Genomic DNA, 25,296 nt, shown 5'->3' on the forward strand with positions numbered 1-25,296 from the left:
TGGCTCTCTTCTGTTCCCCCCATGATTGCTGTCGGCCCCCAGCTCAACCATTCCCCCAAAGCAGCCCCCTTTGCCTCTCCCCCTGTTGTGCAATGGCTGTCTGCCTGCTTCGTGCACTCAGCACAACCCTCCCACCAAAACAGCTCCCTTTTCTGGCTGCTCCAGGGCCCTTCTTTTTTGGCTTCCCCTCCCGTTCTTACCTTCCTCCATGCATCCATGTTTCCTGCCGCCGCTGCCGCTCCTGTTCAAAGCGGCCTGCTTAGGTTCATGGGTGGCTGTATTGAACCTTGCAGGCCGCTCTCCATATGATAGCATGTTCCTTTTGACGCGATCGCGTCAGAGGGAATGTGCTTCATGTGGAGAGCGGCCTGCGAGATTTGCTACAGCCGGCCGCGAACTTCACCAGGCCACTTCAAACAGGAGCGGCAGCAGTTGGTGCAGGAGGGGGGAGTCGTCGACGCTGCTGCAGCGCAAGGGGATCGGGGCCATGCTGCCAGCGGGACAGCCCTCAGCCCTCTCCCTTCTCCTCTCGCGCGTTGTGGAGGCGATCGTTGGCTGGCTGCGGTCCCAGCTTGGAGAGGGCAGCGGTGGAGAGCAGGGAAGAGCGCGCATGCCACTTGTCTTGCCTCGCGTGAGGCCAGACCTCACGCGCATGCGCACTGCCTATGTGTGCTATAGCTCACGGAAAACGGACGCACGCTTAGGAAGTGCGCATGCGCGGCTTACCGTTTTATTATATTAGATAATGTGATTAGAAGGAGGGTGGGGGGAGGGTTGCATTTATATTTATAAGATATAATGATAAGATGTTCAAGTGGTCTAATTAATAGTGTTTATTATGAATTCTGCACACATGATGAAAGTTTAAAAATGAATAAAGAATTTTAAAAAAAATATATATATATATATATAATGGCTGTGTTCTGTATAACTGAACTCTATGCATGTGTGTGTGTTTAGGAATCCAGCCAGACGTTAATGACCAAGGCTAAGAGGTGCTCTAGGAGTGTACCAGAAAGTTCGACCAGATTGAATATTTGCCCTATGTTATCCTTTAACTCAAACTGCATAAACAGGTTTCCTAAATACAACCAGCTATGCGGCTGAACTGGTTGTGTTTGTGGTCAAATATCTGGCCTATGCTTAATCAGACACTGGAGCAAGGCAAAGTGTCTTCAAGATGATGTCTTACCTTCCCAATCTCAAGGTTGATGTTGTACAATGTCCTCTGTAGCCGTGCAGTAACTTGGTGGACATTCTTGTTCTCCTCCTCGGGGCTGGGGTGGTCATCACTGTACAGCAGCAGATGTCCTTTCTGCTCAGCCAGCACTGCCTGGGCTCCTTCATGCGGCTGTAGCTTCAGCCTCTCTTTCTTGCCCTTGGCGACCTTGTCCTTTTTCAGTTTAGGAGTCAGCTTTGGTGAGCTCTGGGCACTAGCATGGGAAGAATCCCATGCCAGTGTAGCATTTTTCAGCTCTATGGTGATGTGTGGGCTGGCTGGCTCTCTCTTTATCATGTGAACCTCTTCCATTAGAAATAAACTCTGATAGGAGTTTGAGAGAGGTGTAAAGATGAGACAGCTGGTCAAGGCAATGGCACACTCAGGCAGCATAACACATCAGGCTATACAGTGAGAAGCAGCTGCTGAGGAGCAAAAGGTAGCTCATTAGAGTCAGCTAACTCCAGGACATAGCAGATACAGTGGGACATGCTAAGGTTTTAGGCATCCAAAATTACATTTCATAGAGCCTGGCCCTTTAATAAGCAGGTTACGAAATCTGAACACCAGTGTATGTTCCAAGGGTTATGTTAGAGTCAATGTTCACAAGCAGAAAACATGAGTGCTTTCTCTTTGGAAGCTATCCACAAGGATCGGCTATATCTGTGGATGGTGGAATCAGGAAGAGTGTGTTTAAAGGAGTTCCCCATCCTAAACATCCCTAGCTGCCCCGTCTCCCCTTTTCCCCAGTTCTCACCCATTCTTTCTAGGTGACCACTACTTTGCCTAGCTAGACCCCTCAAACTTGTCTCCCTCTCTGGGAATATGAGGTTAGCAAAGCAGAAATTAACAGACCACAAGGCTAAACTGCACTGGCAGGTAAGATTTAAAAAAAAAACAACCCAATCCCATAAATATATCACTCCCTGAAAGGGATGAAAACCAACAATATGGGCATATAAAGTGTATGAAAAGATTTCTTAAGTCCACTATCTCCACATCCAGCATTATGGTTAACTTTTAGAAAATAGGCAGGCGCTCACTAGCTCTACATTAAAAAGGAGACTGGAAGCATTTCGTAGCTTCTGAAGGTCCTAAATTAGAAAACAAGTCAAGCAGTCCAAGAGAAGGGCCAGGACTCCTGAACTATAAGAGTTCTGCGAGAAGCTGCCCCTTCTAGCTAAGGCCCCAAAGATTTACACCATCAGCTTTCTCCTTTCATTATGTATTGTTGAGATGCAGTAAGATTTCTATTCCCGTTCCTAAGCCAAAGAGTGTGTGCCACTACCTTTCTGATTCTCATATACAAACCAATCCGGTCTGTTTTCATGGGACCAGCAGCAAACATTTATGGACACCTCAAAACACTGAACTGAAAACGTTCCACTTCCCTCAACATCCAAAGCATTAAACCAAGTATTTTTAGCACCCTAGGTTGAACTAAGAGAGCTTCCAACCCCAGTAGGGGAAGGAATTCTAATCAGCACATGCCGCTCAAATGAAAAAAAGGGTTGGAAAGTTGCCTCCTTTCTGCAAATAAAAGCCCAACTGGGACAAGTACCATTTAATTAGCAAAACAGCAAAGTCCATCACATTCTGCAACAGAGAACATCAGCCTTTAGCCCACAGACACGAACAATACAGCGTTTTGCCCTATTATGACCATCAATGGTATCCCCTAAAACTGCTTAATTGTTCTTTTCAAAGGCTCAAAGTTAAGGTTATTAGTATTCTACAATTTCAAATACTGTAGTTCAAAAAGCAGACTAGAAAAAGAATCCACTGGGGAGAAAAGCCACATTTGCCTGTAAGCAAGAGCCAGCGCATCCTTTTATGTACTTGCAGGGACTGAATGCAAGAAATGGTAGCCAGTGACATCCAAGACTCCCCTTCCTTCTCCTAACCCAGAGGAAACCCTGCTACACTTGAGATGACAGACCAGGAAGGTTTGTCCCAGCCACCACCTCTCAGAACAAGCTTTCCTACTATCACAGTGGACAAAGCTGGCATAACTTGCAAAACCTATGGTACCTGAGAAATCGTTATTGAAGGCTTACTGCTGACACATACAAGAAAAGAATTAAAAATCAAAGTTTAAGAGACAAAAAGGTAACTTACTTTAAAACGTTCAACAGCAACAGCAGCCTCTGAAAGAGACTTCACTGAAAACGGAGTTACTTTAAGTGCAAATGTCATGGAGTTGAAAACAGTAACAACCGTAAAAGCCTTGGAAGGAAAGAGAAAAAGGAGAAAAGCATACCTTACACAAATGTTGAACAGCAATGACGTAACAAACATGTGGCCATAGATTGGAGAGACACTTCTTTTCCATCAGCACACTTGTTAAGAATTTTAAATTAAGAGCAGAACATACAGCCTGAACCCCTCTTGTTTTATGGAAATGTTCCTCAGAAACCTATTGTAATTATTTCTAACAGCTGCAGGCAGATTCTACTAGTGACCCAAATATTGTTGTGAAAGCAAAGTTATTCACCTGCAGCAAGTGTTCTCCAAGGATAGCAGGGCATGTATTACCACAGATAGTTTTACAAAATGATCTAGGGATGGCAAAGTGAGTTCTAAGACTGACCCTCACAGTGGTTTGCCTTAGGCATGTCCTGTTTGTCCTCGGAGAAAAGGTTTATAGCAATAAGACACCCTAATAAAGAAGAGAAGTTCTTCTGGTACTGTAGAAATGTTTTGTGGTTCATCAGCAAAGTCGATTACCAATCTGGTAGCAATGTGTTTGGCAGGTTAAAAGCATTGAAACCAGAGAAGAAAACCAAAATGTCACCTGTGCAGCTGTGAGGTCATATCCAAGGATCATATGGACAGAGAAGGTCACCACACTGGCAATAACGACCACAATAGGAGCCACACCCACAGTAATACTCTGGAAATAGCCAGCACGCTCCAAGATCTTCCGCTCTTCCTCCCGGATTTCTAGGAATAATTAAATAACACTTCAGAAATTCTGCTCTAGTGTTTAGCTCACATTGTATGTATTATACATTCTATACGTAAAAAATAAAAATTTAAAACATCTTTAGCCAAATGACCCATCCAGGCTGCCCATCCATTGCATCAATCATCTCCTCCTCTCCCTAAGAGATCCCATGTGCCTGTCCTTCGCTTTCTTGAATTCAGTCTTTGTCTCACCACCTTTTCCGGGAGACTGTTCCACGTATCTACCACCCTTTCTGTAAAAAGTATTTCCTGTTCTGGCAAGTAGAGCACTTCACAAGGACAAAGTGAAGTTCCCCTTGAGACTTCACTGGGAAACCACATAGAAAAGCTGTCAATTTTATGAAAATTTAGACTGTTGCAGTTGTCCGGGTCTTGCCATGTCTGAAAAGATTAGTCAGTGATAACCACCACTGAAGAAATCGACAAAGCTCCGAGGTCACTTGTAATCATTAGGATAGTGCTCCAGTAGCTTGGGACCATTGGGTCTAGAGTGTCCACTGAGGATCTTTGAGATATAGATGGACATATGAAGTTACATGAACTGTATATGCCATGTGGCATGCCTTGATGCATTGGAGAGGAGACCTTCTGGCAGATATGAATCAGAGTGTGGAATCTCTGTTGTGGCAGAAAGGCAAGCGCATGAGTTGGGCCAGAAGTACTCCAATTATCTCTAGAATTTAAGTTTGTTTATTGAGAATGTAAATGACATTTCTGGTAACTGAATGCAAATCCAATAAGTTTTAGTAGATGTATAGTTGAATTCATGGTCTGGTGAGCTTGAGATGTTGGGGCCTTGATCAACCAGTCATCCAGGTATGGAAACACATGAAAACCGTGTCGGTGGAGGATTGCAGCCACTACCACTAAACATTTTGTGAATCCTCTGGGTGCTGATGCTAGTCCGAATGGGAGTACTTTGTACTTGAAAGTGGAGGTATTTCCTGTGGGCCAGGAGGATGGGAATATGTGTGTAGGCTTCTTTTGAGATCTAGCTAGCAGAAAAATTCTGCTTAGCAGAATTTAAAATTCTAAACGAAAACTCAAATTCTGAACAAAAATTCCATAAACCATTATTAAGATGGACTTCTAGAAATCCACTGATTATTCCTAGGATAAACAGCATAAAATTTGTTTTACTCTTTGGGATCTTGCCAGATACTTGTGACCTGGGTTGGCCACTGTTGGAAACAAAATATTGGGCTTGATAGACACACTAATTTTGCCCCCTTTTTCTACAAACTTCTTGCCAATTGAGCAACCCTTGCTTTTCTTGCAAGCAGAGAACTGAATGTAGGAGCCAAAATTAAACCTTGGCAAGTCAGCAAAAGTAACAAAAGATTAGGTTTCTTACCTCTGCTAATCTTCTTTCTTGTAAATCTCCTCTGTAGTCTGTACAGTAGGGTTATCAATCCCTTCCATCTTTGAACTGTAGGGAATTCAAACCAAATTCTCACCCCTCCTCCTTTGGTCATCTCTTGGGACACTCCCCTTCAAGATCAGTCAGTACACAAGCCAGGTAGAGCTATAGCCAAAAAACATGAGACAAAAGAAGAGAGAAAGAGGGTACGGGGAACTCCCCGCTACATAATTAATTCTGCTCATGACAACAACTCATAAAACTATTAAAACCTGCAGGTGAGGGGGCGTGGCTTTGCGGCGTACTGGGATGGTCGGGTGAATGAGTGGCTCCACAGTGAAAGGCTAATTTTGTTATGATAAGGCAGTCAAAGTTTGTGTAAGTCAGGTTGAAAGTGAGAATTTAGTGTGAAAATGGCTTCGGGCAAACATAGTAAAAATAATTCAGCGAGTTTAGGTGCGGGAAGTGTAAAAAGATCAAAGATGGATTCGGTCTCCCCATCAGCGGTCCCGTTGCCTTTGGAAGAAATTGAAAATAAATATCTGATGAATGAGTTGCAGAAAATTAAGGAAATTGTACTTGACAGCGCTAAAAATATAAAGGAGGTTAAAGAGGAAGTGGAGAGTCTAACTAAAAGAATGCAAGCGGTTGATTTTAAAATTGAAAATTGGAAAAGTGCGCTGAAAAGTCTGAAGCAGATATGATGGTATATAAAAAAGATCACAAAGAAATAGAGATATTAAGAAAAGATCTGGAGGATTTGTCAAACCGAGAAAGGCGAAATAATTTGCGTTTGGATCGGGGTGCCTGAAGGGGTTGAACAGAACGATCCTATAAAATTTGTGATGAACTTTATACCAAAAATCTTACCGTTAAAGAGTTCTTTCCTGCTAGAAATAGAAAGGGCGTCATAAAGATCAAACAGCCAAAAGGGTCCCCGTCCACTAATTTTCAAGCTGCTACGATATCAGCAGGTGGCAGAAATTATGAAATTAGCTAAAGATAATAAAGATCTTAAATGCCAGGATTCAAAAATCTTTATAGTTCCAGACTTTGCAAAAGCTACTGCTTATAGAAGAAAGCAGCTTCTGGATTTGAGTACCTAAGCTAAGAGCATTGGGTGCAAGGTATGGCCTGGTATACCCAGCAATTATGAGGGTGACCTATGAAAACAAAACTTATAATTTTGAGGAGGCAGTTAAATTGAAAGAATTCTTGGATCAATATGATTTACCTATGGATTCTTGAAAATTATTTAGATACTGTACTTCTTGTTATTTGATTTTTGTTTTTGTTTGTTTATTATTATACTGAAAACTTTTAAAGATTTTCCATTGAGGAATTGGAAAACAAGAATAATATCTTTCAGCAAGGATTCGATGCAGTTAACTTTTGAAAAGGGCTCAACATTCTGGCAAGGACATGTGATCAGCTATGAGTGATGTTTGTTGTAATGCTGTGCTGGAAAGACAGTGATATGGAAGAATAAACATATCTTTGGATGATGTTTATCGTCAAATATATTTTATTGAGCACCAAGAAAACAACAATCCAATACAAGAACAAGGAGCAACAAGGCAGACCAAAGATTTGCACCCAATAATCCAGCAACCACCCCTCCAACCCAACCCACCCCTCCCCCCTCCCACTCTCACTGATGCAAAAAAAAAAAAAAAAAAAAAAAAAAAAAACAACAACAAAAAGCCCACAGTTGTAATAACAAGGGGGGGCTAGCAGTTCAAAAGGCGGCTACGAGCCACCGGAGACAACGTGTTCCAAAAGGGCTCCCAAATTCTCTGGAAGGCTCGTCCAGTCAAGGAAGAAATGTCCTGGACTCCTCTCCGTTCCCAAGAAAGCAACATAATCATGTGACTACGCCAAAGGGAATAGTCAGGTGCCTCCGCTTCCATCCACTTAATCAAAATGCATTTGATAGCAATCACAGCCGTCCAACGAAGGAAGGCGGAGGCCCCGGGCCGACGGGGATGGAAATGCAAGGAGGCTCCAAATAACACCAAGGCTGATCTCCGAACTGTAGTGCTCCAGATGACATCAACAAAATTAAAAACAGCGTCCCAAAAAGTCTGTATGGATGGACAAGACCAAAACATGTGGCCGAGACCTGCATCTGGAGCACCACAGCGTCGGCAGTCCGCAGTCGGGCAGAGCCCCGCCAGAAAAGCTCTCCGAGAAGAAATATACAGGCGAAGAGTCAATTTGTAGTGTTGTTCCCAAAAAACAGCATATTTACTATACAAAGATAGCTCTTTGATAGCATTCAATATTACTTCATCAGAAAATTCCATATTCAAATCTCCCACCCAAGCATCCCACAATCGAAAACAAGCAAGCACAGGGGACTCGTCCTTCAGATGCCTATAGTGAAACTTCAAGGGGACAGGCTGTTGGGAGCCAAATGTAAAAGCCTCCATCAACAGTTCTCGACAGGAGGCCAAAAGATGAGTCTTCGACAAAGAGGAAATGTAGTGGCGAATCTGAAGGTAGGCATAGGCATCTGTTCGAGGCAGATGAAATTCCTCACAAAGCAGGTCAAAGGGTTTGATCAGACCAGCATCATCAACCAAATGCAACAAAAAACGAATCTTGGATGATGTTTATATTGCAAAGGGTCAGCGGAAGTTTAAAAAGATGAATAAAAATGGAAGATGGTGAAGGAGTTGACAATATGGAGAATGTAGCGAGACATGATGTGAAGTGCTGAGACTGTGAAGATCGCTTGTATGATACGGCTGGATCCTCACTTTGATTTCTATTTCACATCTGACCTTTGCCTAGATTAAAGTTTGGTGCTACATAGGAATTTTAATGGAGTTGTATGGAAGCTGCAGCTTAGATTAAGAAGAACTTGAAGACGGTTTTCAGAAGAATGGATGAATTAATGCATTGAAATTGCTTGGAGATGCTGAAAATAGAATGTTATGACTCGCTGCGCTTTGGAAAAGGTTGCTGGATTGCTATATTTTATGTATAACATAATTAATGCTTGGAGTCATGTCAAAGTATTGATGTAGAGTGGTTTATTTATACACCATATTATGAACTTCCATGGTGGTATTAGCCTGAAGTTTCATAGAAAATGGATTAACTTGATTGAGGGAAAAGAAAAAGGAAAAGGAGAATTTTTTTTTTTTTTTTAATAATAATAAAGTAGATAAATAAGAAATATAACAATAAGATATTAATCATAGGTTGAAGATGAAATAATGTATTAGCTTTGTGTTTATTTTAGGTTATATGGTGATGTTTCTGCATTTCTGGGTATAAATTTTTATCTGTTTCAAGAGTAAGTGTGGAAGGATGTATGGTAGTTTGAGTGAGTGGAAAAGTAAATTATATGAGGGGTAAGTTATTAATTGGTGGACCTATATGATAATGAGGGATTATTTGAGTGCATGGTGATTGGAATGTATTGTTTTTAGAATGGATGGGGGAATGGGGAATATTCAAAATATAAATTTTGTGGGTTGAAGTATGTTTAATGGAGATCTAAGTTATGAGTTTAAGTAGAAGGAGAATACTCTTTGTTATATGTGATTTATAGCAAATATCTCGTTATGTTATTCAGAGGAAAAGAAAAAAAAAAGAAGAGGAAAAATACTGATTGGGAACAGAATTTAAGTGATTTATGGTTAATGAAATGACTTACATTGTAATATTTAGGATGATTATTATATTTATGAGAGTTATTATGAGTTTGGCCTGGGGAAGTTTTTCATTTACTTGAGCTAAGTATGTGCGTTTCGAAGTTGGCATTGTTAGATTGGGGAGGAGGGGTGGGAATGGGTTTGGGATGTATTGGGAGGGTATTTGGGAGCGGGTTGGGGATTAAATTAGAATTTCAGTGTGGGGGAAATGACTATTTAATAATTATTCTGCAGAGGTATGTATTTATTATGTTTCATTTTGTTTAATGGATTTTAAAATTTTTTATTTAAATGTTAATGGCCTTAATCATCCGATAAAAAGAAAAAAAAGACGTTATTATATTTAAAACAGCATAATGCGGATGTCTGTTTTATACAGGAGACTCACCTTACTGGGGATGAATCAAAGAAACTAATTGGTAATTGGGTAAAGGTCTGCTTTTTTGCTCCTGCGGTAGGGAAGAAAGCTGGTGTAGCTATTTTGATTAATAAAAAAAGTACTGCAGTGTTTAACATGGTGACTGCAGATTAAATAGGAAGATGGATACATGTGAACATGAGTATGGGCAGTACTACTGTGGCACTTTTTAATGTGTATGCCCCTAATTCGAATCAAATTGAATTTTTTAAAACTCTGCAACAAATAGTTCTACCACTGGCTGCTAGTAATTTGATAGTGGCAGGGGATTTCAATGCTGTTATGGATCCTTTATTAGATAAAAAACCTAGCAAAATTTTAAAATCATTAGGGTTGGATAATTTTGCAAATTCCTGTAATTTAAAAGATATCTGGCACATTCTTCATTTTAATGATCGAGAATTTTCATTTTGTTCACATGTTCATAAATCTTTTTCTAGAATTGACTATGTTTTGGTTTCTCATAAGTTAGTACAAAATGTTACTCAAGCTACTATAGATCCAATAATTTTATCAGATCATGGTGGTGTGTGGGAAAGTTTAAATTTTGCTGATCAAGACAATGATAGGCCTGTTTGGAGGTTTGATAATGCACTGCTTGCATACCCAAAATTTTGTGAAGATTTTCAGATAAAGATTAATGAATATTTTCAAATTAACAATACGGAAGAAGTCTCGATAGAAATCTTATGGGTTGCTTTTAAGGCAACTATGAGAGGACAAATAATATCATTTTCAGCTTATTCTAAAAAACAATTAAAAAAGCAATTTTTTTAAGTTAGAGCAAGAGATTAAGCTTTTAGAGGCAAAATTGATTGGAAAATGGGAAAATTCTACGTTGCAAGCTCTTTTAAAAGTGCAAATATAATGAGATTTCTTCTAAATTGGTTAGGAAAGATATTCTTTGTCAGCAAGCTTTGTATTATGGTAATTCAAATAAGGCGGGAAGATTATTGGCTAATTATCTTAAAGTTAAAAAAAAGGAGGACGAAAATAAGTGCAATTAAAGATGAAAAAGGAGATACTCATTCTCAAATTGGACCTATATTAAAACAATTTTTAAATTTTTATAAAGACCTGTATTCTTCTGAGTCTTATTTAGATAAAGAAAAGGATGGTGTAGAGTTTTTAAATTTTATTGAAGGACCGAAGGTTCCGGATCATATAAAAAGAAGTTTGGAAGAACCGATATCATTAAAAGAATTGCAAACAGCATTGAAGTCTCTTAGAGTAGGGACCGCTCCAGGTGGTGATGATTTTACGGTAGAGTTTTATAAAGCATTTCAAACTACCCTATTACCTTATTTATTAAATTTATATCAGAATCAACTAAATAAAGGTTGTATTTCAGGCACTATGGCAGAGTCGTTAACCATTGTTTTGCCAAAGCCAAATAAAGATCCCATGCTGGTTTCAAATTACAGGCCTATTTCTTTGATTAATGTTGATGGTAAGTTATTAGCCAAACTTTTGGCCATGCGTTTGGCAAAGGCTCTTCCTTATATAGTTGGTATGCACCAGACAGGGTTTGTTGCTCAGAGACACTCTTCCAATAATACTAGATTGGCTTTCCAGATGTTATACCTAACAAAAGAAATAGGAGATCCAGCTTTCTCTGTATCTCTGGATGCAGAGAAGGCTTTTGATCGGGTGGAATGGACATTTATGTATCAGGCCATGGAATGGTTTGGTATTGGTTCGGGATTTATACAAATGATTAAAACCTTTTATAGCTCTCCTATTGCTAGATTATATATTAATAATAATTTCTCTGATTGTTTTAAATTACAAAGGGGGGTTAGACAAGGTTGTCCTCTATCTCCTTTGCTTTTTGATATAGTGCTTGAACCCTTATTATTAGCTATTCAACAAGTGAATGAGATACAGGGTATTCCACGTTCTGGAAAGGAGTATAAAGTATCTGCTTATTTATTTATTTATTTATTTATTTAGATTTATATCCCGTTCTCCCAGTAGCTCAGAACGGTCTACTGCTTTATTTGAGAAATCCTGAAACAACCATTCCATGCTTACTTGAATTGATTGAGAAATTTGGAAAATTCTCAGGATATAAAATAAATTGGTCCAAATCAGAAGTTCTTCCTCTAAATGTGCATTGTACAAGAGGACTATTTGATTCATTCCCTTTTATATGGAAAGAAGAAGGAATAAAATATTTAGGTATATGGTTAAAAAATACACTTGATGAGACAGTGAAAGTGAATGAAAAATTTTATTGCAAAAAGTAACAGAGTTATGTGAGCAATGAAATCCTTTATATTTGTCGTGGTGGGGAAGAGTCCAAACTGTCAAAATTATAATTTTGCCTGTTTGTTACCAAATGGGAATGATTCCAGTTTTTTTCCAGGGGTCTTTTTATAAGAAGTTGAACAGTATTATTACTAAATTTATTTGGCTGGGTAAAATTGCAAGAATTGCCTTAGTGACTTTACAAAAACCAATTGAGGAGGGAGGGGTAAATTTTCCAAACTTCTATAGGTACCATCAATCCTATATCTTGCGCCAAGGTATGTACTGGGTCCTCCCAAAACTCATGGAGAAGCTTCCGGACTGGTTATGGTTGGAATGGCAGCTCATGTTTCCTATTAGGCTTCTTTATTGTTTTATTGAACAAGTTTATATGTGTTTTATACCCCCTTTCTTAAGTTTTTTCATACATATATTATTCTTTCCATCCATTATGTGTATCAACACTGGTGTTCATTTATCTCATAATACTGTAAATAGTTTTATTCTTTTTTACTGTATTTTCACGCATATAACGCGTGCGTTATACGCGTTTTTACCTACCGCGCATACCCCTCGCGCGTTATACGCGTGAGCGCGGTATACAAAAATTTTTTTACATAGTTCCCACCCCGCCCGATTCACCCCCCCCCAGCAGGACCGCTCGCACCCCCACCCCGAACGACCGCTTGCACGCGCTCCCACCCGCACCCGCATCCACAATCGGAGCAAGAGGGAGCCCAAGCCCTCTTGCCGGCCGACTCCCCAACTCCCCGACAATATCGGGCCAGGAGGGAGCCCAAACCCTCCTGGCCACGGAGACCCCCTACCCCCACCCCGCACTACATTACGGGCAGGAGGGATCCCAGGCCCTCCTGCCCTCGACGCAAACCCCCCTCCCTCCAACGACCGCCCCCCCCAAGAACCTCCGACCGCCCCCCCAGCCGACCCTCGACCCCCCTGGCCGACCCCCACGACACCCCCACCCCCCTTCCCTGTACCTTTGGTAGTTGGCCGGACAGACGGGAGCCAAACCCGCCTGTCCGGCAGGCAGCCAACGACGGAATGTGGCCGGATTGGCCCATCCGTCCCAAAGCTCCGCCTACTGGTGGGGCCTAAGGCGCGTGGGCCAATCAGAATAGGCCCTGGAGCCTTAGGTCCCACCTGGGGGCGCGGCCTGAGGCACATGGGCCCAACACGACAGTGCACGGAAAGTCAGGGAGGGTGAACGGAGAGTCGGGACAGCGTACGGAGAGTCGGGGCAGTGCACGGAAAGTCAGGGAGGGTGAACGGAGAGTCGGGACAGCGCACGGAGAGGCGGGGCAGTGCACGGAAAGTCAGGGAGGGTGAACGGATAGTCGGGACAGCGCACGGAGAGTCGGGGAGGGCGAAAGGAGAGTCGGGGTGGCCAGAGGAGAGTCGGGGCAGGCGAAAGGACAGTCGGGCTGCATGCGCGGTATACCCGTGAGCGCGGTATACAAAAGTTTTTTTTACATAAAATCGTGGTTTCTGCGCGCTATACCCGTGTGCGTATTTTACACGGGTGCGCGTTATCTGCGTGAAAATACGGTATATGTTCGCTTATTCATTGTTGTTTTATATTTTGGCTCATATTTTTAACATATTCTCAGTTGTTTTGTGACACATACTCTCTATCTTATTGAATCCATAGGTTATTTATTATATTTTCATTGTATAGTTTTTATTGGTTGATAATCAATAGTTTCAATGCAATTTTCATGTAAGCATGATTAGTTATATCTTTTTAGCGTGTTATTTATGTAGAGTTATTATATATTTGGTCAATTTATATTTTGTATAAAGCCTTTTATGGTTTTTATAATCTGTGCTGATATAGATAGGTCTTTATTTTTAACCATGCTGGTCTTTATACGTGTTCATTGTTTGGTATTCTTTGCTGTTCTTTTACAATATATTTTACACATAATATTTTCTATATAATATCATTCATATTTTTAACATTTGTTGTTTTTGTTTTTATACATTTAATAATTATTATTTATGTATATAATTTATAGACTCCTGATGCAGGCCGGGTGGACGAAACATGATCAGCAGAAAACCTGAAGTCATAATGCCACTGTACAGATCCATGGTGAGACCTCATCTCGAGTATTGTGTTCATTTCTGGAGACCACACTACCGGAAAGATGTGTTGAGAATTGAATCGGTTCAGCGAATGGCTACCAGGATGGTCTTGGGGCTCAGGGATCTCACATATGAAGAAAGACTAAAAAAAACTGCGGATGTACTCGCTGGAGGAGCGAAGAGAGAGGGGGGACATGATTGAGACCTTTAAGTATATCACGGGGCGTATAGAGATGAAAGATGATATCTTCAGTCTTACAGGGCCCTCGATAACCAGAGGACACTCGCTGAAAATCAGGGGAGGGAAATTTCAGGGTGATGCTAGAAAGTACTTCTTCACCGAAAGGGTGGTCGATCATTGGAACGAGCTGCCTCAGCAGGTGATTGAGGCCAACAGCGTGTCAGATTTTAAGAGAAAATGGGATATTCACATGGGATCAATAGGGAAGTAAAAGTCAGGGAGTAGGTCATTGGTATGGGCAGACTCGATGGGCTATAGCCCTTTTCTGCCGTCAATTTCTATGTTTCTATGATCATGTCGAGTCATTGAGTTACTTTGGATGAATGAGTTATTTTGGATGAATAAAGACATTTGGATTTATCAGATGAGTTGAAAGACACTTTTTGTGCACCATTCTGATTGGACATTTCCACTTTTGCTCTTGCTTGTGTGGTCCTATTAGGCTTCGTCATTTACTCAGTATTAAAATGCCTAGGATACGGAAAAGTAATAGGATAATAATGGACATATGGAAAACTTTAAAATATATTAATAATTTAACTCCTCTTCCAATTCAAAAATCGACTTATCAAAATATATGGCTAAACTCCAAGATCCAAATAGGCGGTTTTAAGATTGTCTGGAAGGATTGGATTGAAGCAGGAATACGTACTTTAAATGATGTTATATCTAATGATAAGCTGCTGGAATTTTCACAGTTACAACATAAATTTAGTCTTGATAAAAAAACAAAGTTATAAGTGGTTGCAATTGAAGCAGGCTATTCAGGCAGGGTTCCCTGAATGGAAATTGCTTAATAATCAATTTAGCTTAGAATTCTTATGCTTTCAGGCAGATTTTCTGGGTCACCAGGCCGCACAGTGGTATAAAATATTATCTGGCTATTTGAATAAGAAACCAAAGACTGGACTTAGAGATATTTGGAGCATTGAAATTAAGCATCAAATTAATGCATCTCAATGGCCACGTATTTGGTCTTGGAGAATGAGATGTACAATGTCTGCGTCTATGAGGCAAACATGGCTTTTCCTGTTGCATAGAGCACTCTGGACCCCTGTTCGTTTACAAAAATTGGATTGCTCTAAGTCTAATAGATGTTGGCATTGTCATCTTGAGGCTGGAACTTTAGATCATTTATTATTTTATTGTCCTTTTATTAATGCTTTTTGGAAATTGATCTGGGTCAAATAAATTGTATGCTTGAAAATCCTGTAGCTTTGTCATATGATACCATCTTATTTGGCATGTCTATGAGGGCTAAATCTCAAATATCCTCTAACAATAATAAACTTTTAATGATTTTAACAGGAGTTGCCATTCAACAAATAACTTATAACTGGAAAGATTGTACAAGATTAAATGATTGTTTTTGGTGGAATTCGGTGTCAATGTGTATAAAATGGAAAGATGTTTTAATAAATTTAAGGATGTATGGGGGCCATTCATAAATTATAATGAATAATCAGTATTTTTCCCCTATTAATATATATATTATAGTGAGGGAGGGTGGGTTTTAGTTTTCTTATTGTTAAGTGAAAAGAATGATGTAGTTATTATATTATGGGATATTTATTTATAAAGTATGTTTTATGTGGGGTGGGAAGGGGTTAAACTCTTTTGTGTGAGAATTGTAGAATTTCAAGTGGAATTGTATATTATTTGAATGATATTCTGTACACTTGTAAAATTTAAAATGAATAAAGATTAAAAAAAACAAAACCCCAAAACAAACAAAAACAAACCACCGCAGGTCAATGAACAAGAACCAATTTGGAACATTACATATACATAGTAACATAGTAGATGATGGCAGATAAAGACCCGAATGGTCCATCCAGTCTGCCCAACCTGATTCAATTTAATTTTTTTTTTTTTCTTCTTAGCTATTTCTGGGCGAGAATCCAAAGCTTTTCCCGGTATTGTGCTTGGGTTCCAACTGCCGAAATCTCTGTTAAGACTTACTCCAGCCCATCTACACCCTCCCAGCCATTGAAGCCCTCCCCTGCCCATCCTCCTCCAAACGGCCATGCACAGACACAGACCGTACAAGTCTGCCTAGTACTGGCCTAGTTCAATCTTTAATATTATTTTCTGATTCTAAATCTTCTGTGTTCATCCCACGCTTCTTTGAACTCAGTCACAGTTTTACTCTCCACCACCTCTCTCGGGAGCGCATTCCAGGCATCCACCACCCTCTCCGTAAAGTACAAATTTGGATAAAGGAGACTCAGTCTTCAGAAGGGGGCAACCACCCTGGAACCCCTTAAACCTTAAGTGAAGGACAAGTATGGAATTCTCAATGAGGCTGGTCAAATACAGAAATCCAGCTTATCTGTTACTTGGCAGGCGACCTGCGAATCGGACAGAAAAAACAGGTGGGAGTGCAGACTGCAGAGGAGATTTATAAGAAAGAAGATTAGCAGAGGTAAGAAACCTAATCTTTTGTTCTTGTACAATCCCTCTGTAGTCTGCACGGTAGGGACGTATCAAAGCAGTCTCATAAGATCCAGGGAAGCCAAGAATTCCCCTGGCGTCACTTCCGCTATCATGAGCACATCATCTCTATCCTGAAGCATGGAACTCACAGGAAAACATTCACTGCCTTTAGATCCAGAATTGGTCTCCATCTTCCGAGTCTTTCTTTGGAACGATGAAGTATATCGAATATCTCCCCGAGCCTAAGTCATCCTCTGGGACGGGTGCTATAGCTGCAAGAGCTAGCAGCCTGTGAACCATGGCCCGCACGCACAGAGCTCTTTCTGGATGGGGAAAAAGCCAGGTAGAAATCCGATGGAGGTCGGTGAAACTCCAATCTGAGGCTGTCTATAAGCACTTCTAGGATCCACCGGTGCGGTCACCCTTTGCCACTCCGTCAGGAAGGCTGAAACACGCCCCCCCGACCTGAGGGAGAGGCGCCAGAGGCCTGGCACCAGAACTGCTTTTTAGCGGGGGCAGCATGACGCTTGTTAGATTGCTGGCGGACTGGACCGCTAAAACGAGGTCTGGAGTAGACTCCAAATCTTGTGCATGAAGCCGGGGCCCCGGCATACTGGTGAGGATGCCTTTTGGGGATGAAAATTTGGCCGTCCTGAGCTCCTTATTAGGCGAAGTTTAGAACCCAGTAGAACCTTTGGTTTATGTTCCTGTACACTAGTCAAGAGGTCATCCAGACCCTGGCCAAACAATAGCAGGCCCTTAAAGGGCAACCTGCTCAGTGTGGCCTTGGAAGAAAAATCCCCAGATCACTGACAAATCCACAGCATTCTTCTGGCTGACACGGCTTAGCAAACACCTTCATCATATCATATAGCGCATCTGTCAAATAATCCACCCCGGAGAACAGAAAATCTAGGTCCCGGAGGACTACATCCTCAGGATCATGGCGTGACAGGAGCTTGGAGTGATAAGCATGGGCGACAAGAGGTGGCTGCTGTAGCCCTAACTCCTGCCGCCACGGAATCAAAAAGGTGCTTCAGGATGAAATCCACTCGCCTGTCCTGAACATCTTTCAGGACTACCCCTCCATCAGAGGGCAAGGAAGTGCGCTTACTCAGTTGTGCCACAGCCGAATCTACTTTCGGTGGAGTCAGGTGTTTGGAGAACTCCAGGGCCATGGGATACAACCTCACCATGGCCCTAGCGCATTTGAGGTGACGCTCTGGGGACTCCCAAACTTCAGTAAGGATCCTAGCCAGATCCGGATTATCCGGAAATGAGGCGGACAGCGGATGTTGGTTACTCATCAGGGAACATTCCCGTCTGTTTGGGTTGATCCGAATTCAGGTTCAACTCTCATAAGGACTCAGCAATAATTTCGGTCAGGTGGCCAGTTTTAAACAGCCAGTGCATGGCTGGGTCATCCCCACTCTCATGGCAGGACCCACTCTCATCAGGATCACGCAGATCCACGAGATTAGCCACATCATCTGATGCTGCCGAGGATACCTGCAACAGAAAGGGTACAGAGACCGAAGCAGAAGCGATGGCGGGAACTGCTCGCCTGCTCTCCTGGGTCCCTGAGAGAGAACATAGAGACTTGCTGAAATCCAGTAGTTGGGAAGAACCCATATGCTGTGCTGGATTCTGAGTTGAGGAAAGAGGCCTTTTTAACCAGGAACGTCCGATACATCATATTAACAAATTCTAGGGGAAAAAATTATCTGGCGGCCGGAGCCGCTCTGCATTCATCTGATCTAGAATGCTTAGATGACTTATGGGACTTGTCCCTGGAACTGTGCTTGCGTTTCGCTGAAGCGACAGTCTTACCCTTTAACGGGTCACCAGACAAGCCTTTCACGTCACTCTCAGAAGTAGAAGTGAGAGAGGACTCTCTGGAGGAGGGAAGAGTGGAAGCCATGCCAACCTCACCCCCCTCACTGGCCGCGGCACACATGAAACACGGCTGCGAATCAGACGATGCATGAATCCATGCCATCCTGTCCTGAGGAGGCCATCTGAGAGGTTTGGAGTAAAAACGAAGCTCCTAAATCCAAAAAAATATACTTTTGAAAGTTTTAATGAAAATCCAAGATGGTTGCCGCTGGTGCTGATTTTGCCCTAAAACGGGAGAGAGAGAGAGAGAGAGAATGAGAATGAATCCACAGCACTAGGGCAAGACCCGCACCAAATATCAAATTAAAACACTGGAATTTAGTAAAATAAAACACGAGCAGAAGAGATGAGCCCCTATAGCAAGGTTGTAGGAAACAAAACTGATCTTGAAAGGGAGGGTGCCAAGAGATGACCAGAGGAGGAGGGGGTTGAATTTGGTTTGAGTTCCTTACAGTTCAAGGCTGGAAGGGATTGATAACCCTGCCATGCAGACTACAGAGGGCTTGTACAAGAAAACTGGTTATCCTATCCATGTCCTCATCCCTAAACCTGGCTTCCTCCACCTCCTGAGGCCTGAGCTACTTATCTTAGCCTTCATTCCTCTGGCACCAACCTCTGAGAGACTGGTTTAAGTTCTCTCATCCAGCATATTCAGTTGTGCAGATTTGAAACAAAGTTTTCCCCCCATCAACAGAAAAATTCTTCCAAAATAAAAGACCTGGCTTCTTTTCTCCCCAGCCTATTGCTCCTAATGTGGGGCAGAGTGTGATACAGTGGTTAAAGCTACAACCTCAGCACCCTGAGGTTGTGGGTTCAAACCCACGCTGCTTCCTCTGACCCTGGGCAAGTCACTTAATCCCCCCCCCATTGCCTCAGGTACCTTAGATAGATTGTGAGCCCACAAGTAAACAGGGAAAAATGCTTGAGTACCTGAATAAATTCATGTAAACCATTCTGAGCTCCCCTGGGAGAATAATAAGAAAAACTAAATAAATAGAGCACAGGATATGCCACTCGCCAAAACACCCAACAGAGCAAAATTATACATACTCACTTTGGACATACTGCGAAAAAGCTTTGACCCAGGCATACATTTTAATAAATTTAATGCAGTTCAGAACTTCATTCATCTTTTGAACACGTTCATCAGTGATGGATACACACTTTCTTCGGAAGTAGGCAGTAAGCCGTGATACAAACATCTGAAATAAAGACAAGTAAAAGGGAAACCCGACTGGATTGCAGCCCTCAAGGAAGGACTTTGAGATCCCTGGTTCAGATCTTAAAAGAACAAACTTTACTTTGCTAGTCTCCATTGGATAATAGCCTTTGATAGTTTGACAGAACCTGCTGCTAGAGATAGTTTCTAGCAGGCAGAGCAGGGTCTGGCTTAGTCTCCAGCCTTCCCCTTTCTCACCTGTCTTAATTTATTGTCAATTATTCTAATTAGGACAACAGGAGAACTGTTTATATTACATTACCTGTAAAGAATCCAACAGGAAATTACTAACGATGCACCTATTCGTAGATGCCTTTATTTAGTTACATCTGCTAAAATTGATGAATTATCTATGATCTCCAATATCCACATTATGGTATTTTCCTGAGGATTGTAAGTATGTTCATTTTATCACGTATTTTGTTTTTATTTTGTTTTCAATTTAATATTGTATATGTAAATTATATAAACCATTTAGTTTTAAACAGTATATAACAAGCGCCGGGTCCACAGCCTCCCGCCCCCACATCAATTCTGACATCAATCCGGAACTTCCTCTCCGACGCCAGAATTGACATCCGGTGGGGGGGGGAGGCTTGTGGGGCCGGCGCTTGTACGCGCCAGACCTGGCATTGGAGAAGCAGGGAGATATCGGCGGCGGTGGCTTGGGGAGGCAGGGAAAGAGAAAGACATACGACAGACAAAAAGGGGGAGCAGGGAGAGAGAAAGACAGAAAGAAAGAAAGAAAAGGGGAGCAGGAAGAGAGAAAGACAGGCAGACAGAAAGAAAGGCAGAACAGGGAGAGAGAGAGAGAGAAAGAAAGAAAGAGGGAGCAGGGAGCGAGAGAGAGAAAGAAAGAAAGAGGGAGCAGGGAGCGAGAGAGAGAAAGAAAGAAAGAGGGAGCAGGGAGCGAGAGAGAGAAAGAAAGAAAGAGGGAGCAGGGAGCGAGAAAGAAAGAAAGAGGGAGCAGGGAGCGAGAGAGAAAGAAAGAAAGAGGGAGCAGGGAGCGAGAGAGAGAAAGAAAGAGGGAGCAGGGAGCAAGAAAGAAAAAAAGAGGGAGCAGGGAGCGAGAGAGAAAGAAAGAAAGAAAGAGCGAGAGAGAAAGAAAGAAAGAGGGAGCAGGGAGCGAGAGAGAAAGAAAGAAAGAGGGAGCAGGGAGCGAGAGAGAAAGAAAGAAAGAGGGAGCAGGGAGAAAGAAAGGAGAGGAGGCAGGGAGAAAGGATGAAAGTGTTGGACTCATGGAGGGACATTGTGAGATGTTGGTTGGGGGATGGAATGAGGTCTGGAGGAGAGAAAGCATGCAGGAAAGGCAGAAAGAACGAAAAGCACAGTTACTTACCGTAACAGGTGTTATCCAGGGACAGCAGGCATATATTCTCACATGTGGGTGATGTCATCTACGGAGCCCCGATGCGGACAACATTTCAAGCAAACTTGATTGAAGATTCAAGCTTGCTGTGCTGCACCACGCATGCGTGCCTCCTGCTCCACTAGAGGGCACATCCCCTCCTCGTGTTCTCCAGTTCACATATCCAGCAAAGAAGCCAACCCCGGGGAGGTGGGCGGGTTGTGAGAATATATGCCTGCTGTCCCTGGATAACACCTGTTACGGTAAGTAACTGTGCTTTATCCCAGGACAAGCAGGCATGATATTCTCACATGTGGGTGACCTCCAAGCTACTAAAAGGGGACGGAGGGAAGTTGGCAATTTAAGAAAACAGATTACGTAAAACCGATTGGCCAAACCGGCCATCGCTCCTGGACAGTGTATCCAGGCAATAGTGGGAGGTGAAAGTATGAACCGAAGACCACGTGGCAGCCTTGCAGATATCCTCAATAGGCGTGGACCTGAGGAAAGCTACCGAAACTGCCATCGCTCGGACTTTATGTCCCGTAACTCGACCATGCAGCACGAGACCAGCCTGAGCGTAGCAGAAAGAAATGCAAGCAGCCAACCAGTTGGACAAGGTGCGCTTGGAAACTGGGCGTCCCACCCTATTAGGGTCGAAGGACAAAAACAATTGTGGAACTGTCCGATGAGACTGAGTGCGTTTAAAATAAAAAGCCAACGCCCTCTTGCAGTCAAGAGTGTGGAGCGCCACCTCTCCAGGATGAGAGTGGGGCTTGGGAAAGAACACAGGTAGAACAATGGACTGGTTGAGATGAAAATCAGATACAACCTTAGGCAAAAACTTAGGGTGAGTGCGGAGAACCACCTTGTCATGATGTAATACCGTGAAAGGTGGGTCCGCCACCAAAGCCTGCAGCTCGCTAACCCTCCGAGCAGAAGTGAGGGTGAGTAGGAAGATCACTTTCCAAGTGAGAAACTTAAGATGGCATTTATCCATAGGCTCAAATGGAGGTTTCATCAGTTGAGCCAGAACCACATTAAGATCCCAAACCACAGGGGGCGGTTTGAGGGGAGGATGAACATTCAAAAGACCCTTCATGAAACGAGAAACCAAGGGATGGAGTGAAAGAGCCTTCCCTTCCATGGGCTGATGAAAGGCAGCAATCACACTGAGATGCACTCGAATGGAATTGGTCTTCAGGCCAGAGTGAGATAAATGAAGCAAATACTCCAGGACCAAAGGCACAGGGACCGACACCGGGTCCTGGCGGTGAGAGGAGCACCAGGACGAGAATCTAGTCCACTTCTGGGAATAGCAGAGTCTAGTCGAGACTTTCCGAGAAGCCTCCAACACCTCCCTGACCGACTGAGACACGGGGAGAGAAGTCAGGGGGACAGAAACCAAGCAGTCAGATGTAGAGATCGAAGATTGGGATGTAACAGTGAACCCCGACTCTGAGATAGCAGAGAGGGAAACACAGGCAGAAACAGAGGTTCCCTGACACTGAGTTGAAGTAGTAGGGAAAACCAAGGCTGGCGGGGCCACCGAGGAGCAATCAAGATCAGAGTGGCCCTCACCGATTTCAAATGAACCAGCGTCCTCAGAATCAGAGGAAAAGGCAGGAACGCGTAGAGGAACTTCCCCTCCCAATCGAGGAGGAAGGCATCGGCCTCAAGACGTTCCGGGGAGTATATCCTTGAACAGAAGAGAGGCAGTTTTTGGTTGTCGGGGGAGGCGAACAGATCTATCTGAGGAGTCCCCCACCTGTCGAACACCTGTCGCACGACATGAGAATGCAGGGACCACTCGTGTGGCTGGAGGAGGTGGCTGAGCCTGTCCGCCAGACAGTTCCGCTCTCTCTGTATGTAAACCGCTCGAAGGAAGATGTTTTGGGAGACCGCCCATTCCCAGAGACGCAGAGCCTCCTGGCAGAGGGACCATGACTCCGTCCCTCCTTGCTTGTTTACGTAATACATCGCCACCTGGTTGTCCGTGCGGACGAGAACCACCCGGTCGTGAAGCAGATGTTGAAACGCCACCGCGGCGAGGTAAATGACCCGAAGCTCCAGCACGTTGATGTGGCAGCGACGATCCTCTGTCGACCACATCCCTTGAGTGCGGAGACCATCCAGGTAAGCCCCCCAAGCAAATTCTGACGAGTCCGTGGTTAGGACCTTGTGGTGTGGAGGGGCGAGAAAGAGCAAATCCTTGGAAAGATTCGAAGAGTCGGCCCACCAACGGAGCGATCTTTGCAAAGAAGGAGTCACTGTCACGGGGCGGGTAATCGGGTCCCAATCCTGACACCACTGTGAGGCCAAAGTCCACTGTGGTAACTGCAGATGAAGACGGGCAAGCGGAGTGACGTGGACGGTAGAGGCCATATGGCCGAGGAGTGTCATCATTTGTCGCGCTGAGACAGAGGTCGACCTCAAGATCTGACGGCTCAGCTTTACCAGCGCCTCCAGGCGTTGAGGAAGGAACGAAGACGGACCGTGTCCAGCACGGCCCCGATTAATTGTAAGGACTGAGAGGGGCACAGCTGGGATTTTGGGAAGTTTACTTCGAACCCCAGACTCTGAAGATAAGTAATAGTCTGTCGGGTCGCTGAGATAACCCCCTCCCTGGTCGGGGCTTTGATCAACCAATCGTCCAGATAGGGGAATACTTGCAGACCCTGAGAGCGCAAGGCAGCAGCGACCACTACAAGGCACTTCGTGAAGACTCGGGGGGACAAGGACAGGCCGAAGGGGAGGACCCGATATTGCAGATGGAGGTCTCCCACCTGAAAGCGCAGGTACCTGCGACAAGCAGGGTGCACCGGAACATGGGTGTAGGCCTCCTTCAGATCGAGGGAGCAGAGCCAATCGCCTTTGTTGATCAAGGGGTAAAGAATCGGAAGGGAAAGCATCCGAAACTTTTCCCGCACTAGAAACTTTTTCAGGCGCCTTAAGTCCAGAATCGGGCGCAGGTCTCCCGTCTTCTTCGGTACCAGGAAGTAACAGGAGTAAAACCCTTGGCCCCTCTGTTTTTGGGGTACCGGTTCCACCGCCCGCAGGCGAAGGAGATCCTGTGCCTCGGAGAGGAGGAGGGACAACTGCGCTCGATTGGGGGGACACGCACTTGGTGGGCTGTCGGGAGGAACCTCTCGAAAGTTGAGTGAGTACCCTGATGAGATCTTGCCAAGGAACCATGAGTCCGACGTTATAGCTTCCCAGCGAGGGTAATAGGCTCGTAGGCGGCCCCCGATGGGAAGGAGGCCAGGCAGAGGCGCGGAGGGGGCCCGCCCCCGTCCGCTCATCCCGTCAAAAGGACGGAGATGGCTTCGCAGACGCAGTAGGCTGAGATTTTGGTAAAGCCTTAGAATGAGTCTGGGGGCGCCGAGGCGGCGGTCTGGAAAAGGCCGGGGTAGACTTCTGGGGTAGCGGCGAGGCAATCCCCGAAAAGGTCGAGAGACCGGCGGTTTAGGCTTTTGCCGGACGAGTGAAGCAAAGGAACGTTCGCGTTCCAATAGCCGCTTCGTCGCTGCTTTGATAGTGTCGTCAAACAATTCCTTACCAACGCAAGGAAGGTTAGCTAACCGATCCTGGAGGTTAGGGTCCATATCGACCAGCCGCAGCCACGCCAGCCGGCGCATGGTCACAGCGAAGGCAGCGACCCTGGATGAAAGTTCGAAGCCGTCGTAAGCGGCGTGGAACAGGTGCAGTCGGAGGTTTGAAAAATCCTCGAGGAGGAGGCCAAACGCTGCCTGGCGGGGGGCAGGTAAATCCACCGAGAAGGCGCTCAGCAGCCCAAGGAGGTGTTTCAAATAAGAGGAAAAAGTGAATGTATAGTTCAGGACTCTAGAGGCCATCATAGAGTTCTGATACAAACGGCAGCCAAATTTGTCTAGAGTCCTGCCCTCGCGTCCCGGAGGAACCGCCGCGGATATCCTAGAGGGGTGAGCTTTCTTCAACGAAGACTCCACCAGTAAAGATTGGTGGGACAACTGTGGTTGCTCGAACCCCGGGCAGGGCACTGTACGTACTTAGACTCCATTTTAGATGGGACGGCCGTCACCATGTAAGGAGTCTCGAGGTTCCTGATGAGGGTCTGCCGGAGCACCGGGTTCAGTGGCAGCCGGAGGGACTCTCGGGGCGGAGAAGGCATATCCAGCTCCGCCAGGTATTC

General features: G+C 44.0%; 1 protein-coding gene across 2 annotated transcripts in view; it reads right to left on the reverse strand.

The window, feature by feature from the left end:
* ABCC5 (ATP binding cassette subfamily C member 5) overlaps positions 1-25,296 on the reverse strand; it is a 273,093-nt gene that overhangs the window by 186,002 nt on the left and 61,795 nt on the right. The window contains exons 8-11 of one of the 2 annotated variants that reach the window (XM_033958465.1): positions 19,613-19,760; positions 4,014-4,162; positions 3,338-3,445; positions 1,193-1,543 (exon numbers count right to left, since the gene is read on the reverse strand). In XM_033958465.1, coding sequence (XP_033814356.1) covers positions 1,193-1,543; positions 3,338-3,445; positions 4,014-4,162; positions 19,613-19,760 — 756 coding nt within the window. Of the gene's footprint in view, positions 1-1,192; positions 1,645-3,337; positions 3,446-4,013; positions 4,163-19,612; positions 19,761-25,296 lie in introns of those variants that run through there. The other variant, XM_033958466.1, reaches the window with a different exon arrangement.

This window comes from Geotrypetes seraphini, chromosome 9 (assembly GCF_902459505.1).
Source record: "Geotrypetes seraphini chromosome 9, aGeoSer1.1, whole genome shotgun sequence".
Taxonomy (NCBI): domain Eukaryota; kingdom Metazoa; phylum Chordata; class Amphibia; order Gymnophiona; family Dermophiidae; genus Geotrypetes; species Geotrypetes seraphini.